Source organism: Maniola hyperantus, chromosome 11, assembly GCF_902806685.2.
Source record: "Maniola hyperantus chromosome 11, iAphHyp1.2, whole genome shotgun sequence".
Taxonomy (NCBI): Eukaryota; Metazoa; Arthropoda; class Insecta; order Lepidoptera; family Nymphalidae; genus Maniola; species Maniola hyperantus.
The window spans coordinates 9,376,919-9,398,231 of record NC_048546.1 but is presented as its reverse complement, the minus strand read 5'-3'; the positions used below and the strand labels follow the sequence as shown (position 1 = coordinate 9,398,231).

Here is a 21,313-nt window from a genome sequence, read left to right as displayed (position 1 = left end):
AAGTGTGGTAAAATTAAGAATTTTACCAAATGTAATAGGTTCATGTCAGTACGTTATTACCTCTAATTAATCCAAAAATTCGTTTCTCTACCTGCAATAAAAATGATTATAAATAGTGACTTAGCAAACTTTGGTGTTATAAAAGTAGGCAAAGATAATAAAATCGGTATGCTCAAATTACAAAACTTTCGTATGGCTTTAAGCATCGTGAGAGCAGAATATTATGCAAAATATTTCCCTTAGAAGGTTTCCCTGCCTTATGATGTAAAATCACATCCGTTTTAAAATTAAATCGGTACTTACCTATAAATAAAACAAACTGTGGAAATTGCTTCGATTAATTATTATTATATTTCAATTTGCAGGTCTAGTTAGTTTCACTTTGCTATAAAAATAAATTCCTACCTAGTCTGTCAATAGGTACCTACCTAGGATGATAATATTACTTTTACAAAGAATGATTATTTTTTCATTTTATGTCCAATATAATTTACTATGTCTGAATTGCAGTAATTAGAAAGCTCTTATAATTATTATAATAGAATACCTATACAATGTAAGATAATAATAAAGATCGTGTTGTTATTTTGGATACCTAAATAATTTCAAGAATTTCAGAAAAGTTCCCTAAGCAGCTGATCGTAGGTACCTACGTTCATTCAAAGTCCGTGGTCGAAATACGCGCAACCGATTTCTTAAAGCTCCGTAAAAAATAATTTATTGTAATAACTCCTCGTGAACATTCGCCACCACTCGGCTCATCTCACCCCGCACCCCACCCCCTCCAGATGAGCGTATATTCTACGCGACTGCAATGCCTCTGCTCTGCTCTACTCACATTTAGTTGACTCTACGCAGCGTCGAGGCACGGGCGCGCCACTCGACGCTTTGCTCGGACGAACGTTACAGTAAAATACGATTATCAATACGCGATCTGAAATGAAGATACCCGATTTCAAACAAAAAAGACTGTGAATTAATTTTATGAATCAAGTTATAAGTTAAATAGCATTCGTTAAAAGTTTTTCTGGACATTTAAAGAAAGTGTGGACAATTGTGACAAATTTTTGTTTACATAATTATTATATAAGGACATAAATGAGATTGTGAATAAAAATACTCTACATCATGTGTGTCGCAATAAATAGGACTATTTGTTGAGCTAATATCGAAATTGGTTCATAAATTGATGGATTCTTTACATCCGGCAAGGGGCCGCAACACGAATGCCGACGGAAAAAACATGACACTGAGCCTCCCGTGCTATGTTTTCCTTCTTCCTTGATATATAATTTCGTTAAATATGGCTCTTCAACATAACTCTACTAGAAACACAATCTTTAACCAGATCATATTTTGGTTTGTCATCGGACTTAATGTTGCCGATCAGAGCTCGTTACCACTGAAATACGAAGCTCCCGATGATTGCCAGTGGTGGCTAAGAGGACCAAATGATGCTCACGAGGTTTCACTCACATGTAAACTTCGCACTATAAACAGTGAATTTGATACTACAAATTTTAGTGTCATTCCATCCGAACACACAACTTCTTTGCGTATAGAGTGCAATGAAGAAATGATGTACAAAAGTTCATTAGACGATCGTAGTTTCGCGCATTTGGTTAAACTACGTGAACTTGTTTTGGATAACTGTAAAATTGGAAGATGGCCGCCTGGAGTTCTATCCGGATTGAGAGACCTCCGAAATTTAACGATCAGAACGAAAAACACCGAGTGGGCCGCTATGAGTTTAGAGATAGCATCGGAAAGCTTTACGGCTGTTCGACAGTTGGAAAAGTTAGACTTGAGTTTTAATAATATTTGGTCGTTCCCTGAAAACTTGTTTTGCCCACTTACTAATTTAGTGTATTTAAATGTGTCCTCGAATAGACTTCAAGATGTTAGTGACCTTGGATTTAGAGAACGAGCTATGCATCAAGCTCTAATCAGTGAACACGACGGGCCTTCTCCATCAGCATCATCTTTGCCACACTCTTCATGTTCCCTGGATATCGAAGTTTTAGATGCTTCCAGTAACCAATTTGTACTGATGCCAGAAAATGGTTTTATGGCTCTCCGAAGACTCAAGGAGCTACACATCCATGATAATGAAATATCTATGGTGGCTGATAAAGGACTGTCAGGATTGAAACAATTACAAATTATAGATCTCTCCAACAATAAAATTGTGGCTCTTCCACAAGATCTATTTAGAGATAGCCGACCAGTTATTAAAGAAATATACTTACAAAATAATTCAATAAGCGTGCTTTCACCGAGTCTTTTTGCAAATTTAGACCAACTGCTAGCTTTGGATTTATCTAATAACCACCTAACGAGTACATGGATCAATGAGAATACATTCACGGGTCTAATAAGAATGGTCCTTCTTAATTTATCCAATAATCGATTGACAAAGCTTGACCCCAGAATATTTAAAGATCTCTATACTCTTCAAATATTAAATGTACAGCATAATCAGTTGGAATCCATTGCAGCTGATACATTCGCACCAATGAACAATTTGCATACGCTGATTTTGTCGTATAATAAAATATCACACATTGACGCATATGCTTTAAATGGTTTATATGTACTATCTCTACTATCTGTAGATAATAACCACCTCGAAGAACTTCATCCCGAAGCATTTCGGAATACTTCCTCTTTGCAAGATTTGAATTTGAATGGAAATCGTTTAAAGAAAGTGCCCATTGCGCTGCGAAATATGCGCTTACTAAGAACACTTGATCTTGGTGAAAACCAGATTACTTCGTTGGAAGAACCAGGCTTTGTTGGGCTACATAATGTATATGGATTACGACTTATTGGCAATAAAATAGAAAATATAAGCAAAGACGTATTTTCCGACCTGCCATCGTTACAAATTTTAAACTTGGCCCGAAATAAATTAAGACACATAGACATGAACGCTTTGGAAACATTATCAAATTTACAAGCCGTAAGATTGGATGCTAACCAGCTCACTGATATTCAGGGCCTCTTTGTAAATATACCCTCTCTGTTGTGGTTAAACGTGTCAGATAACCAAATAGCATGGTTTGATTACGCTGTGATCCCCGCGGGACTTCAATGGCTAGATGTTCACGGCAACAACATCAAAGAATTGAGCAACAACTATCGTTTGGATAAAGAACTTCGTCTACAGACGTTAGACGCAAGTTTCAACAAAATGTTAAAAATAACCACTTTCTCTATACCCAGCAGTATCGAGCTTCTGTTCCTGAATGATAATCAAATTACGCAAGTTGAAGCTCAAACTTTTGTTGGAAAAACCAATTTAACGAGAGTCGATTTGTATGCAAATCAGATAACTAGTATGGATCTCAATGCGCTTCGGTTAACTCCCGTTGATCCAGGCCGGCCGTTACCCGAATTTTATATTGGTGGAAATCCTTTCCAGTGCGACTGTACAATGGAATGGTTACAGCGCATAAACAAACTCGATCATCTAAGACAACACCCTCGAGTAATGGACTTGGAAAGCATATATTGCAAGTTACTCTACAATCGTGAAAGGACTTATATTCCGCTCATTGAAGCGGAATCATCCCAGTTTTTGTGTACATATAAAACGCACTGCTTTACGTTGTGCCATTGTTGTGATTTTGACGCTTGTGATTGTGAAATGACGTGCCCATCGAACTGTACGTGCTATCACGACCAACCGTGGTCGGCGAATATTGTGGACTGTTCTGCTGCTGGTTATTCTGAAATACCCAACACTATTCCTATGGACGCTACTGAACTATATTTAGACGGTAACAATTTTGGTGGTTTAACGAGTCATGCTTTTATTGGACGTAAAAATTTAAAAATATTGTACGCGAATAGCTCAAATATCGATGCATTGTATAATAATACGTTTAGTGGACTAAAACGCTTAACTGTGTTGCACTTAGAAAAGAACAATATCAAGGAGTTGTTAGGTTTCGAATTATCTCCTTTGGAAAATTTGCGTGAATTACATCTGCAAGACAATAAAATACATTATATCGACAATCGAACGTTCATGGAGCTGCGGCATTTAGAAGTACTGCGCTTAGAAGGCAATAACATTTACAGTTTTGCTGTGTGGCAATTCACGATGAATCCATATTTGGTAGAGATAAGCCTCTCTCGCAATCCGTGGTCTTGCGACTGTCAATATATGCACAAATTCCGAAATTGGTTTAGAAATAATGTCGGCAAGGTGGAAGACTCCGATAAAATCACTTGTATATTCGATAATGTTACAAACGCAGTTGGACCCCTAATGGCCGATTTTAACTCAACTATATGTACAAGTCACGTTGGTGGAAGTTCCTCAATAATAGAAAATCAAGTTATCAACGATTATCTTCCATTACTCCTAATATCACTTTTTATATTCGTTGTAAGCTCAGTACTTATCTGTGGTATATTTTACTGGAGACGAGAACTACGAGTTTGGGTTTACTATCATTGCGGATTCAGAATGTGCTATAAAAGCACCGCATTTGACGATGAAGCCGACAAAGATAGGCTATTTGACGCCTACATCAGTTATAGCGTAAAAGACGAGGCATTCGTCGCTCAGATGTTAGCGCCCGGCCTAGAATCAACGGACCCGAGTTTCCGGCTCTGCCTACATTACCGAGACTTTAACGCCTCGGCCTACGTCGCGGATACAATTATAGAGGCCGTAGAATCATCTAAGAGGACCATAATAGTCCTATCTAAAAACTTTATCAACAACGAATGGTGCCGATTTGAATTCAAGACGGCACTCCACGAAGTATTAAAAGAGAGACGAAGAAGACTGATAATAATATTGTTAGGCGACTTGCCGAATAGAGACATCGATCCGGAGTTGAGGTTGTGTTTGAAAGCGAATACGTGTGTCGAGTGGGGTGATAGGCAGTTTTGGCAAAAACTAAGGTTCGCCATGCCGGACTTACGGAAGTGTCAATACCACCGTTCGACAGTGAATATTTACGCGTCAGTGTCGCCGGTGGGTGCCGGGCGGGCGCCGGCGCCGCCCCCTCCGCCTCCGCCCGGCAAGCTGCCGCCCTTGCTGGGCGACGGCCTGGCCGACAGGCTCGGCGTGCCGGCCGGCGTGCACATGCGCGATCAACACCCGCACCGAATGCCGCCGCACGCGCAGCTTTGGGCGTAGCGTATGCTTCAACGCAGGTAATTCTCAATCTGCGACGCTTAAGCGTATTAGTCCAAACACAGTGATAATTATTATGTTAAGTTGTTCCATAATTGTATTTTTTTATAATATGGAACGCCATAAACTTGCATTTACTTATATATGTACATTAGGACGTTAGTTATATAAAAATTAATTTATGGATGCAATTCCTAATTTCTGCGATAGTAATTTATAAATAGATAGGATCTTGATAGGTTGTTGTAAACTATTCAAATACTACCTACATGACAACTTTATTAATTAATCATGAAAATATTATATTATATTTCACCTTAAATTATAATAATGCCAAAGTTATAAACTTATAAACGTGTACAAATTTTAATGCATTTAATAAATCTGTTAATTAAAATTTTATAATAAGAGACTGTATATAATATAATTTGTTTTTGTAAATATTTGTAAATATTGCGAAAGAAAATTCTATCAAAAGAAAACTGAAATATAAACATTTCGAATTTTTATTTGTTTTTGTTTTATTTTTACTTGGCCATTTATCTTAATTTTATTATGTAGGTATTTAATTGAAATACAAACTTATGATAAAGAAAATTAAATATACCATATTATTTATATAAAACGTTAAAAAAACACTGAGAAATATAGTTTAATAGGTCTCAGCAGTTACAAAAATCGGTATAGACTATAGAGGCTATTTCTCTAAAACACACTCCGAATAGATGAGATCATCCTATCAGTATTGGTTCTGTGCTATGATCTTACTCTATGTAGCATAAACTTAATTATTCCATAAGGCCTTTGACACGAAAACGAAACAGTTTTCATGTCAAAGGACTTTGAAACAATTCCAGGCAAATGGCAATCGAAATTGCGTCTATATTCTATCTGCGAATAGTGTTCATAGCAACATCTAGTAGAATATCAAACATGCAATATATACTCGATTAGTTCATTACTGGACTAAGCCATCCAAAGCTCAAGGATGAAAATAAAAATATAATTTATGGTCTTCATCTCACCACGATCTCACCTATTGCACTGTTATGGTAGGTACTAGGTACCTACTTCTAGCACTACCTTAAGTCACTACTCATATTATAAACGCGAAAGAGTGTTGGTTTGTTTGTTTGTCCTTCAATCACGCCACAACGGAGCAACGGCTCGACGTGATTTTTTACGTGGATATAGTTAAAGATCTAGAAAGTACTGCAGTGCTAATTACAAATACGAGAAGATGGAGATATGAAATGTAGTACCTATTAATTATTTATTGTTTCAAGTAGGATTACTTATGCCACTTTGATATTATATGGTATTACTAGCTGATGCCCGCGACTTCGTCCGCGTGGATTTACGTTTTTCAAAATCCCGCGTGAACTCTTTGATTTTCCATGACAAAAAGTAGCCTATGTGTTAATCCAGGGTATAATCGATCTCCATTCCAAATTTCGTCAAAATCCGTTGTGCTATTTTTGCGTAATTGAGTAACAAACATCCAAATATCCAAACATCCAAACATCCAAACACCCAAACATCCACACTTTCACATTTATAATATTATATTATTATAAATTATATTAGGAATATTAGGATATTAGGATTAGGATTTCAACATTCTTCCACTATTTCGGAAAGAAGATTCTACTGATAAGAGCCGAAAAAACTCAGTAGTTGCTGTTCTTATTAAAAAACGAAATATCACAAACATTAGATACACAATTATGTAGGTAGATAAATATAATATGTAGATTGTAGGTATAATACAGAGGTGAGCAATGTAAGTATTAAGTATATTACCTTATAGGATGCTGAATACAATACAGATCGCTGCCATGCAACCTTATCTAACCCTATTTTATGTTAAAAAATTGTCGTTTACGGATTGTGACGTCATTATTCATCTTTCGTACAGTGCAGCGTGACGTTCATGTTAAAAACCGGCCAAGTGCGAGTCAGGCTCGCGCAATGAGGGTTCCGTACTACAGTCGTATTTTTTCGACATTTTGCACGATAATTCAAAAACTATGATGCATAAAAATAAATAAAAATCTGTTTTAGAATGTACAGGTAAAGACCTTTCATATGATACCCTACTTGATATAGTCACTTCGAAAGTTGAAAATACTAATTATTAGTTCATGACCACAATTTAATTTTTTTTGTGTGATCTAACCCTAAATTCACGGTTTTCAGATTTTTCCCCAAATGTCAGCTATAAGATCTACCTACCTTCCAAATTTCATGATTCTAGGTCAACGGGAAGTACCTACCCTGTAGGTTTCTTGACAGACAGACAGACAGACAACAAAGTGTTCCTATAAGGGTTCCGTTTTTCCTTTTGAGGTACGGAACCCTAAAAATAAATAAAAATCTTGATTTTTTTAAAATTATTCTCTTTAATAATAAATTCTAGCCCCATAAACTATCACTTCATTTTATTACTACAGTCCAAGACCCTATTATGGGACTAGAATTATTCATTATTAAAGAGGATAATAAAAAGAAAAACCGCGACTTAACAAGATCGTTATTTAACACAATATGAGTGGAGATATTTTCACATCTAAAATTTTCCATTGTACCTATGCATTTCGCGACTTTGTACAAACTAAAGACTTGTAAAGAAAGTTTACTCGATACAGCAAAGTGGCAATCACGGTGACAAATGTAGTTACTTTAGAGAGACTTACCTACCTACGATCTTTTTAGAGATAGGTTAGCTTAGACTCTTGGAATGGGACTCGAGATACTAATTTTGGCTTAATCAAATAAATTACATGTCTTTTCTTTGCTGATAAAGTAAATTCATTACATTTTATAGGTTCTGTAGTAAAACTAAGAACCCTTATAATATTTTCATCCAGTCCATCTTTCCATCTGTCCGTCTGTATGTGTATCATTGCCATTTAAAAAATAAACTAAGTATAAGGGCTGTAAAATTAAAATTTAGCACTTTTATATAATCCCAACCGCGTTGTTGGGGCATACCTACTTAATAAAATGTTAAAAAAAACAAGTTACTGAACATGCAATATGAAAATCCAAAAAATGTTGGTAGGTATACCTCCTCGAGAAATATTTCGAATTGGTATTTTAAAAATTGGTTGTTTTTTTTAATTATTCTCCCTAATAATGAATTCTAGCCCCATAAACTACCACTATACAAAAAAACCGGCCATGTGCGAGTCAGGCTCGCGCATTGAGGGTTCCGTACTACAGTCGTATTTCTTCGACATTTTGCAAGATAATTCAAAAACTATGATGCATAAAAATAAATAAAAATCTGTTTTAGAATGCACAAGTGAAGACTTTTCATATGATATCCCACTTGATATAGTTACTTACTTCGAAAATTGAAAATACTAATTATTAGTTCATGACCACAATTTTTTTTGTGTGATCTAACCCTAAATTCACGGTTTTCAGATTTTTCCCCAAATGTCAGCTATAAGATCTACCTACCTGCCAAATTTCATGTTTCTAGGTCAACGGGAAGTACCCTGTAGGTTTCTTGACAGACAGACAGACAACAAAGTGATCCTATAAGGGTTCCGTTTTTCCTTTTGAGGTACGGAACCCTAAAAATCACATCATTTTATTACTACAAGACCAAGACTCCAAGACCCTATTAGCCACAGTGTGATTTCAAAAAGGATCATAACATCAGCCAAATACCGTTAGCAGAGAACTGCATACCATTGTTGCTTTGTTGAATTACACGTATTTTGCATTGCACCGTCGCGAATCTTCCTATAGGGACTAACATGGAACTACATAACTTGATTTGCTACTCTCTTTTTATAGATGACAGGTTTGCGATTGACCGCTATCTCACCTGAGCATTGAGTGTAAGTAGGTACAGTACGCGGCAGAAAGTAATGTACATCGACCTTTAGAAGGAGGTAGCAGATTTGTAGAGCATTGTCTCTGTCGTTGAAACCGACAATACGTTGTACTGTAAGTAGGTACTTTTTTGAGTGATAACTTGTTACAATTTAATATTAGCCAGCGACTTCGTCCACGTGGATTTATGTTTTCAAAATCCCATGGGAACTCTTTGATTTTCTAGGTTAAGGAGTAGTCTATGCCCCTTACTTACATCTAAACATTTTTCTTGAAAAACTTTTTCTATTTTTTTTTATCAGCCTGTCTTTATATCCGCCGGTCTGTCTGTTAAAACTAATCTACTAATTAAGTTTATTGAAACTAATTTGTTTTAATAAACAGCTGAACCGATTTTGATAGGACTGACAGGCAGGTAGTAGAGAGGTAGGGCTATACAATGAACTTAGAAAATTAAAGGTTTTATACATATAATGAGATTAATACCCAAACGCAGTTGCGGGCAAACTGAATTACTTGAACCTAGAAAGCTACAGGGGTCACACTTTTAGGTTGGAGGCAGGCAGATTACAATAACTCAACTCAATAACTACATCTCGGAAGGTAGAAACCTACTTTAAGGCAATGAATCTGCTATTATCTCAGTGTGAACAAATCAAAACGAAATCAACATCGGTTATTCCCGACGTCACCCTTATCAAAACGACAGCCGACGGGTCAGCATAGAAATAATGGGAAAACTTGTTTTTACGAGCCCAGCGCGAGTAAGGGACGATGTGTCACGTGATTTTATCTGATAGCTATGTATTTATGCCTCTCGCATGAATAAAGCTAGATATACGGCCGAGATTAGACACAGCTCGCGGTCGATTAAAATTGTTTAGATGTCGTTACCTACTCGTCCTATACTCTATCCGAGGAAAGTAGGTATAGGGCTCTCTATGCTACGTCCTTGAAGCTGTGGTAGCCTAGTGGTTAGGACGTCCGCCTTCCAATCGGAGGTCGGAGGTTCGATCCCGGGCACGCACCTCTAACTTTTCGGAGTTATGTGCGTTTTTAAGTAATTAAAATATCACTTGCTTTAACGGTGAAGGAAAACATCGTGAGGAAACCTGAATGCCTGAGAGTTTTCCATAATGTTCTCAAAGGTGTGTGAAGTCTGCCAATCCGCACTTGGCCAGCGTGGTAGACTATGGCCAAAACCCTTCTCACTCTGAGAGGAGACCCGTGCTCTGTAGTGAGCCGGCGATAAGTTGATCATGATGATGCTACGTCCTTACAAAATATGACGGAGACGAAAATCTCAGTGGGCGTTAACCATTTTGAGTCACCAACCAATAACAAACAAAACTATGTTTTTGAATTGAATTTCGAATGAATTTCGAAAACATTTTCGAATTGAATTTCGAATGGTTTTTTTGAAAATTGACCCATTTGTATGGACCCTGCTATTAACAATTTGTACTAACCTTGTCCTACGATCGTGTATGTTCCCAGTATTTATCAAGGGTGTGCTTGCCTATTATTCTAACTCATATTTTACAAAGACCAATACTACTCGTGTGATATTACGGTACATTTTGACCTCCGGCAACCTGTAAGGCCATCTGCAGACTGCAGCGGAGGTCAAACCAAGTAAGTTACTAAGTTGCAAATTCTAAACACGAATTAAAATACATACCTATATCTATAGTCTATTTATAAAGATGTAAATTTTTTAAGTTTGTTTATAGGAAGTAATCTCTGGAACTATTGAACCGATTTTGTAAATTCTTTCACCAGTAGAAAGCAACATTTTTCCTGAATAACATAGGCTATACTTAATTTTGTTTTTATTAGAGATCCCCACGAAAATTGTAATAAGCGCCCGGTGCAAAGCCAAGGTGGGTCGCTAAAAGTAAGTTAAAAAGAAAAATAAAAATGAATAAAATATAGGTAATAAAAAGGCAAAAAAAATTGTAAGTTTGTATGTTCATGAACAAACAAAATTAACCCTTACCTATTTATTATAAATGCGAAAGTGTGTTCGTTTGTTGGTTTGGTGGTTTGTCCTTCAATCACGTCGCAACGGTGCAACGGGTTGACGTGATTTTTTGCATGGGTATAGAGAAGGATCTGGAGAGTGACATAGGCTACTTTTTATCCCGGAAACTCAAAGAGTTCCCACGGGATTTTTAAAAAACCCAATTCCACGCAGACGCGGGCGTTAGCTAGTATTATTATCTTTCTAAAAGCTTTACCGACTTCAGTCGCTGTTTTCGGCTTTTCAAACTCAAACTCAACTTTATTTAACGTAGGACAACTTGTGACAATAATTATGATACGTCGCATGACTGCCACCGGTTCGGAAAGAAGCTATACTGAGATGAGTCAGTAAGAAACTCGGCAGTTACCTACTTTTATTACACGCAGCCACTTGTATTTATAAAATACATTATCTAAGTAGGTGCAACTAAAAACTTTTTAAAGTCATTTAAGAAAATCATCATCATAACCATCGACAACCCATCACCGGCTCACTACTGAGCTCGTGTCTCCTCTCAGAACGAGAAGGGGTTGGCCATGCATAGTCCACCACGCTGGTTAAGTGCGGATTGACAGACTTCGCACACTTTGAAAGCATTATGGAGAACTCTCAGATATACTCGCGTCAGCTTTTATCATCTTGTTTTTCCTCACCGTCAAAGCAAGTAATATTTACTTGCTTGAAACGATCATAACTGAAAAATTAGACGTGCGTAAACGGGATCGAACCTCGTACCCCACGAATACTAGGCCGACGTCTTAACCACTAGGCTATCAGCGCTATTTCAATCCCCATTTAATAATGGAATGCAACAAAATAATCTAATTTATTAATTAAATTAACTCTAACAATTTCACGAACCATACTTAGTGTAATTTTACTAATGTGTAACTAATAAAATAACATTGTGTGTAAAATTACACACGCAAAGGGATAAAAGCGTTTTATAATTTAAGTTAGTTGTTTGAAAGGGATAACCCAGATAGTATCGGGGATAAAATTTAGTTAAACTTTCGTACGTTTGCGTAGAATTTCCTAAACCGCAAATGTACTTCAAAGTTGTGAAATTTGTAACCAAAAAGGTCAGATGAAGCAGGTTGTATTGTTATGGTGAGTCCAGATTATGTACATAACAAGTTATGTAACACGCCTGTCTTGTATTAGTATGGAAAAAGAAGGAAATTGTAATAGCTTTAAAGCTAATTTATCGAAAAAAAATACTAACCCAAACATGTCTTCACACTCCGACGATTAGTGCTTGATTTATCGTTTTAATCAATACTTATAATAAAACTGTAACAGGTCAAATTCTGTACATTGAAGATATTTTGAAAATTTTTTTTCGAGGGCACTCTATAATCGATACTGAACCCAAAACTGTAATTTTTTTTCATTTTTGTCTGTCTGTCTGTCTATCTGTCTGTCTGTCTGTCTGTCTGTCTGTCTGTCTGTCTGTCTGTCTGTCTGTATCACGGCCGCGCATCACGCTGAAACTACTGAATGGATTCCAATGAAACTTGGTACGATTTGAGGTCATACTATGAGGAAGAATATAGGATACTTTTTATCCCGAAATTCAGCATGGTTCCCGTAGGAGAGGGGATGAAAGTTAAAATGTATACTGAGTTGTAATTCATTAACGCGTAGTCCGATTTCATTCATTCTTTTTTTGTTAGAAAGGGGATATTTTAAAAATTGATCCGTAAATATTTCAAGGTAATCGGTTTTCAACCGACTGTCAAAAAGGAGGTGGTTCTTTTTTCTACATCGATTTTTTCGAGGTTTCTGGACCGATTTGCAATTTTTTTTTTTAAATCAACAAAAAAAGTTTTCGTGGTGGTCACATAAAAAATTCTGGATTCAACTCCTTAATCTTGATGCTGCAGGGTTACTGCCCGCCTGAGTTATCAAGATTCAGGAAGTGTTCATAGTGAATTCATATTGTAGGTACCAAGCAACGACTTTATTCTCAGACTTCAAGTCTCAACTCCTCAACCCTGATGATGTAGGGTACAGCACTCCTAAACTATAATGTTTCAGGAACTGCGGATGATGCAAAATTATTTTAGGTACCAAGCATAGGCTACATCATTGAACTTCGGATCCTAACTCCTCAATCCTGATGCTGCAAAGTACTGAAGTCCTAAATCGTGGGGATTTAAAAAAAAATTAAAAAATTTGAATCGACTGTTAGGCGGAACGAAGTTCGCAGGGTCAGCTAGTTATTTAATATGTACCTACTTACATAAATAATAAGTAAGTAATACTTTAACAGTATAATATTGATAATTATTATAAAAAGCCGGCAAAAAAAATTTAAGATGGCGAGCTAAGGATAAAATGTGATTGCGATCATTAAATAAATTATTGGGTAGGTATCTCTTGATAGACATGCTTAACTAGATAATTTATTTAATTAACAACGGTTAATTATATTGAAACAAAAATACGATACAAAATATGATGCAATAAATTATGATAATTACGGAAAATCCACCCGCCTTTTGTATTAATTAAAATAGGTGTTCCTTTTACACAAGCATAATATTTATGTTTTGCGTTCTAAGATAATGAAAAGAAGTGCTGATGTTTTCCTTAGAAACTAAGCGAGCTTTACTTTCCAAGTTAGCAATATCGAAGAAAATAAAAATGGTTCTTGATTAAGGCATAAAAAAGTTGTAGGTACCTACTTACCTATAGTATTTGCGTTGTGAAAACTACTACGTTTTTCTCATTTATTAAAGTTTTAATTGTTAGATTCCTGTGAAAGCACTTGTAAAAATATTTTATTTACTTTGGCTTTTCCTAAACGTTTTCTCGGATTTTTTCAAGACTTTTTTCAAGACAAGTCTTATTGACTCGATTTTGATTAAATTTGCCAGTTTCAAGTCGGATATGTGTTGATATGCATCTCAGAAACAATTAAACATAAACTTAAAGTTTAATGACAGCTTTTAAAGATTTAATGTAATGTGAATTTTAAAACTGTATTCCAATAGATAGAACCTGTGTTGAGAATGGTGTTCAATAATTCAAAAGATCTTTACATCAAATAAGTAGATAGATACAGGACCTTTAACTCTGAGTCAAAAAATGTAAGCGTACTTGGAGCGTACCTACCTACCTATTGAAATCATGAATTATTCAAAAAAAAAATATGCGCAAGAATGGCGATGAGCTAGTTAATATCTCCTTAAGTAAATTCGAGTTTATTAGTTTACTTACTTAAGTCGGGAGTCCTCACAAAAGAGCCATCTGCTGGAAAATGCCATATGGTACGACAAAGGACTCATGCGCAATTTAATAGCATCCTATTCTCAAAAGCCTCGGATCAAAATGAATACACACATAATATGAAAAAATGCACATTGTCATTCGATAATCCTTTACGTTCCTTACTCCTGTACGAGTAGATGTCACCAAAAGAGATCAGCTTTCGCCTAGGCAACGGTATTGGGTTTGCGTAATTCAATACAACGTTTTATTAAACGTCACACAAAAGCGGACCTTATGGTAAAGTTAATAAGAACCAATTTAATATTCTTTGCGCAAGAATTCCGACCACAGACCGCATAACAAGGACAATTGGGGACAAAAGCGACTCAGATAATGTCCCATCCCTTAATCACATGCACCGTTGCTCTCGAAAAATATTTAGTCGTAATAGAGAATCATTGATACGCGTCTATTTTGTACACAAATCTATTCGGGGCATCGTTTATTTACATATACACTACTGAACAACATTCCGAATTTGATGTTAAAATGTTAAAACTTCGATCTGGAATTAACTTTGAGCCGCGCTACCCAAAATTAAAATAATAAAGCTAGGTTTACATGCTGTATTGTTAGATTTTAATTTTTGTAATAGATTAAGACAGTCAGTCGTGGCATGGCAACCCCCTGCCAAACACCCTTAAATTTTAATATGTCTTGGGTGTCTGGCAGGGGGTTGCCACGATACTAAGTGGCTGGCAATGCATGACGTGATTTCTAATACTATTCCAAAGAACGGACGGATTTTCTTTACCACAGAATATTAGAAAAATTCTTGATCCACTTCACAACAGCCAGCATAGCACAAAAATGTGTGAACGTTGGAAAGGAATGCTGAGTTTGAAATACAACGCTTTTGATGTGAACTCAGCTTAAATATGTGGAGGTACCTACTGGAGAGGTACAGTAGTCCGACGCCTTTGATCTCTTGGTAAATGACGACCAAAACGACTTTGCCATAGGTCCCATAATTACTGGGGCCGTCTTGGGTCGCTCCCTTACCACATGATTGCTCTGTCACATGATGGCTTCGTCGGACCTCTGGCAGGTATTGTGCTACTACTTTCTTTTTATTAGGAAGCGCCTTGAGAGTAGAAAAAAATATTTCGAAGTGCAAGAAGAAAATATCAGATTTTCATAAGGGATGGTATCATATGGGATTTCTTGAGATAATGATGTGGTTAGCTCCCAGATCCTTCCGCACGACTTTCAAGTCTACGCTACAAATTTCAACTATTAGCTTGATGATTATAACATTACCTTACCGTATTGACCTTTTCCTTTTTCTTCGGGAAAGGTAAAGGTCAAAATTAATCTTCGAAGCCTGTTAGCCATTTCGTTATTTACCTACTCGGGTCAACATTTTTTATCAACACTATTATTATTGACAGATTACTCTGAGGCGCTTAAATAGCCAGCGGCATCCACAAGCAAATTAGCAGGTAGGTATAAATTCTAGCTATTTCCAAGCGCCTACTTGATGGAAATGGTCTTGACAGACAAATCTTTTTCCGGACTATCCTGACAAATGTCGGTGCGCATTCCAAACGACCAATGTCGCGATCTAAATTTGAACAAAATGTATAAAGACGTGCTCGGTAGTAATTCAGGATTACAGTCTTAACTTTAATACTTTCGTTAAGTTTTAGTACACCCGGTTCAATTTTAAACCGAAAGGAATTCCAGTAGTGTTGATCATTGGATAACTTAAGCAGAAACTATTTAACACTCGGAACTATTTAACACATGGAACTATTTAACACACGGAACTATGAATGACATAGGGGGAAGAACTGTCTGTTGTCACTAGTTAGGATTTTGCTTGTGAGAAAAATACTTTTGAAATAATTGACAGTATTATACGATAGAACATAGAACGGTGACACAGCCAGTGCTGACCATTTGTCATTTAAATAATTTGAATCTAGTGACACATGATACTCACTAAATAAATTATTTTGACGTAACGTAATGCACTGAACTAGAACTCTGAACTCCAAATTTTAGACCGTTCACTATGGGATCGACGATCGATGCCGGAAGGTCGTAATTATGGCGAGTTCACATTTAGTTTCCGACATTATTGTGATGTCGTTCTACTATCCTCCGATAATAAATCACCCAACTTTTCTACGGTATGCGACGGCTAATAAAGTAAAAATGTTCATAAAATTGTATCGTAAAACTGAACAAAAGTAATAACTTCATCAAGGGGTTATTAAAAACTCCGAACAGTATGTAAGTTACTTTGTATAGGAATTTTATCGACCACAATTTAGCAATTGTTTTTCAGTTTTTGTTAATATTGTGGTAATTTTACTTTTGATTAATTTTACTTTTTTTTTAATTTTAAAGATCTAAAAAATAAATATACATACTAGGTATATCGCGAATGTTAGCATTGGCAGCGAAAGAATCGTGGTCTAAAAAGACTGATGCGATAGCCAGACGGATACAGGTGCAATACCTGCTGATAGCGCTGAAACGTGGACACTGACAGTTGGCCTTGTCCACAAGTTCAATGTCGCTCAGCGGGCTATGGAGCGGGCTATGTTGGGTATCTCTCTGAGGGACAAAATCCGTAACGAGGAAATCCGTAGGAGAACCAGAGTGACCGACATAGCCCAACGAATTAGCCAGCTGAAGTAGCAGTGGGCAAGCCACGTCTGCCGCAGAACCGATGGCCGATGGGGCAGACGTGTTCTCGTGGTGCGCATGTTAGGACATGCGCACCACGAGAAAATTTGTCTACGCATTTACTCGTCTTATTTGTATGAAAAAACACGAGATAATGCGTAGACAAAATTTTCTCGCGGGGCGCATGTTAGGCTAGCTGGAGTGGAGACCGCGTATCAGCAAGCGCAGTGTGGGACGACCTCCAACCCGCTGGACTGACGACCTTAAGAAGATAGCGGGAAGTGGGTGGATGAGGAAGGCGGAGGATCGTGTGTGGTGGCGTGCTCTTGGGAAGGCCTATGTCCAGCAGTGGACGCAAACAGGCTGATTGATTGATTGATTGACCTGCTGATTCCGAAATTTTGATATGTAAGTATTTAATACACTTATCCATAAAATCAGAGCGTGTGTAAGTCTCACGATTAAATCTCAAAATTATTTAATTTAAACTTTAAAGTCTCTCAGCGAGCTGTGGACAGGGCTTGTAACTCTGAAGAGTTATGTGACCGGGATCGCACCCAGGTCCCCTAATAGGAGGCCGAGGTCTTAACCACTAAACTATCATCAGAAACGAATAGTTACAGTTCTTGCAATTCACGAAGACGAGTGAACTTTACTTGTGGTTACGTCGTCGTTTACATGGGCATTGCGTAAGTGTGTCGGACCAATCAGTCGTGAGCAAGCGCTCGCAAACGCACACATTTAGTGTATCTCAATTATACCGATACGACGTAAATACAAGCATGAGCAACTCGTCTTCGTGAAATGCGAAACCAACGATACATACCTAATATAAATTTCAACGACCTTCAAGCACCGGCCATACAAGCCTGCCTCATGAATAGCATATTAGAACCGACGTATCCCGGAGGTTATAGGTATGGCTTAGATAAACCAAAGACAGCAGTTTCCAAGACCGAGTGCCAATAATTGACTATCAAACTTGATATATGGCTTTCTAGAAGGCTTCACGGCGATATGTTTGAATTATAGACGAGGTCCCTTGTGAGAGTTTCAAACCGTTTTGTTAGGCGAAAAACGGTTCATGATTTACCAACTAGATTTAATTTCGATCATTTTTTACGTACTACGTATTTGCCTAATCAAGCATATTATTGATTTTATTTTTAAAGGTCAATAGTCAATTGTTTTTATCGATTATTTAAGAGTAGTCAAGTTTTTATCGATCAGACAAATACGTTAATCCATACTAATCTGTGAAAGTGTATCACATTGTCTGTATGTTTAATAGCTTTTCACTTTTCACGGCCTATCCGTTTAACCGACTTTGACGATATTGGGTAAGTACAGAGACAGACTACAGCGATAGCTTGTATCTTAGGCAAGGACATAGACTACCTTTGTCGCCGGAAAATCAAAGAGCAAACATTGGGATTTTTACTTAAACCTGATCTACTTCTTGGTACAGAGACAGTTTACATCCTGCCTGGAGATGGACATTAAATACTTTTTATCCCAGAAAATCAAAGAGTTCCCTCAGGATTTTTAGACTTAAATCCATGCAGACGATGTCGCGGGCCATCATCTAGTAAGTAATATAATTATTATTTGGTGCCTAGCTGACCAGCCCTGGCTTTGCTCGGGTACACTTTCTGAAAATCCTTACTGTTAAGGTTATAGGTACTTTTGGAAAACATGTACCTACGTTTTAGTAAGTTCCTGTTATTTTATTTTCTGTTGTTTCTGTTACTTTTTTTTGGTGTGTCTGTTGTTTTACTGATTTTTTTAAATATGTGAAAAAAAATTAAAAAAAATCACAAAGATCTTTAATAATAAAAATTTATAGCTAGTTGTAATAATTTCAAGAAAGTCGTTTATTTAATTTAACTTAATTAATCCTTCTTCCCCTCCTACCAATATTAATAACTTCGCATTAGACTTTTCGCCATTATTGCATAATATAACAACAAAAACAACGCGAGGAGCCTTTTTACACTTGTATAACAAAGGCTACGCTCATTAAGTATTAAGGATACAGCCATAATTTACAATGACTTGCCCCGCTTTTAAGCGTGGGGTTATGAAAATTTAATCAAAAATCCCTACCCCTTCGTGAATTGTGAGGGAATCAACTTTACAGCAAAACAAGAATGAGTATAGGTACTTACCTTTACAAAGCTACTACAATCAATTTAAAAAATGAAATAAGAGACTTCTTGAAACAATATAAACGCCCGAAACAATTAAGTTTTAGTAACTTTTTCAAAATATGAATAGGTATCAGTACCCATATTGAAAATGAGAAAGTATGTTCGTTTGTTGGTTTGTCCTTCAATCACGCTGCAACGAAACAACGGATTGACGTAATTTTTATGGAGAGTGGAGACATTCCTAAATGCTAGATAAAAGATTACTTTTTTTTTTAATACAATAAAACTTAAAGCTAGCCTTATCTAATTACTATATAAATCATGACCGCGTGGAATGGTGCCAAGAATACTGGTTGCATTTCCGCGCTGGACAGCCAGGCTGATCCGCTGCGCAAAAAATGAGCCAGCCCTTCTGTCACCAGTTGAGGCTATTAATCGCGGTGAAATGTCTCGTAAAAATTTTTTAGCACTAAGACTCCATGGCCCCAGGGTCTCCACGGCAAACGGCACAAAAATGTAACTCTCTATAAGAGAGGCATACTTGCGCGTTGCATTACTTTTCACCTTGGAAAATCAGAATTCAAACGAGAATTTTAGAAACCTAGATCCACGTGCACGAAGGATATCAGCTATTACAAGTTTCTATGACTGACTAATAAAAAGTTTTTGAATAAAATAGCTTAGTAGTAAGATATCTACAGACGGAAGCATAGACGGATTGGACTAAACATAACAAAGATTCCTTGTTTAGTATATAGAACCCTAAACTCTATAATGATTATGATGAAGTATACGTAGGCGGAGGATCGTGTTTGGTGGCGCGCTCTTGGAAAGGCCTATGTCCAGCAGTGGACGCAAACAAGCTGATGGATTGGATTGGATTGGATACGTAGGTAATATCTACTTTAAAATTAATAAAGTTACGATCAAATCTGTTTCAGCAGATGTTACTGCTATTATTAGTGTTGGAGATTCATTACAATATGGAAAAAATCCATTTCACCGACAAAAGGTCATTAATTTTAGTTTGTCATACACCACTAATTTGTAAAATTTACAGCAACTCACTAATGACACGGCTTCCGGCAATGTATCACCGAAATATTAAATCCTTTTGAGTTTTTTTTTCACTTCGACTGTAAAGACCTAAGTACACGTGACGCAGCAATTTTGCGACTGCATCTCGTTTTCGAAAAACCTGCATCAATCATTATTACAATCACAATTGTTGTGATTGGATGAATTTAATGTACTTATTCTTGTTGCAACAATGCATTGTATCCAATAGTGACCGAGCATCAACCAATCAGAGGTATCGATATAAATGACAAGATATGTTAAAGCGAACAAAATTTTTCACGGTTTAAAAACCAAATAAATCAGCGCCACCTCTTAGATACTAATGAACGACCCGTTTGAAATCCAGACGTCACTGAGGTTGCATAGGTGGATAAGCACCAATGAGTCGGTGCCATTTCGTTTGTTTAATAAATCTGTCCATACGAAGTAATATATAAATCAATGATCAGAGGTGATTGCGATCGTTACATTGTAGCTGTCATTCTACCGCAGTAAACAGCCGACGTCAAACGCGCCGGCGCAAAAGGGCTAGTTTGTATTTAAATTCAAAAAATTTAAAAATCTCTTCAAGCTTTCGGAAAGGGTTTCAATCGCAGAAGATAAAATTATATCTACTTACCTCCCTGTTGGAGTGATGGGCGCTGTGGTCTTATAAGTTAGAGGTTCGATTCCTGGCAGGGTCAGACCTAGTGGGAGATCTGTGTTGTGGCGAATTACAAAGCCGTGCTGCGCGATTTAGCGTTCCGGTATGATGCCGTGTACAAACCGATAAGGGGGTATGGGTTTAATAAAACTGCCATACCTCTGCCAAGTTAGCCCGCTTCCATCTTAGCTTAGACTCCAGCATCACTTACCACCAGGTGAGATCGCAGTCAAAGGCTAACTTGTAGGTACTTATCGAAATAACAATAATCGACTGTGACACAGATGGACGGAGAAAGTCGCACTATAAGGATAATGTTTAACCATTTTGATACGGAACTCTAAAAATATGTGTAAAGTGGCCCTTAGTTGCCTACGACTCTCCTGCGAACATATTTATGTCAGTTAAAAGCAATAATCGTCGAAGGCACTCATCAAAACGGCGTTATATCGTTTATTTTATATTTATAAGACGACGGCGCCCGTGTGGTCGCTTGA

The 21,313-nt window shown here is 37.0% G+C and overlaps 1 protein-coding gene across 1 annotated transcript in view; it reads left to right on the top strand.

Annotated features, from left to right (window-relative positions):
* The first annotated feature begins 864 nt into the window (after positions 1-864).
* Toll-6 (Toll-like receptor 6) overlaps positions 865-21,313 on the top strand; it is a 173,564-nt gene continuing 153,115 nt past the window's right edge. The window contains exon 1 of the mRNA XM_034973086.2: positions 865-5,175. Within this exon, the coding sequence (XP_034828977.1) occupies positions 1,304-5,158 (3,855 nt within the window). The 5' untranslated portion in view covers positions 865-1,303 and the 3' untranslated portion in view covers positions 5,159-5,175. The remainder of the gene's footprint in view (positions 5,176-21,313) is intronic.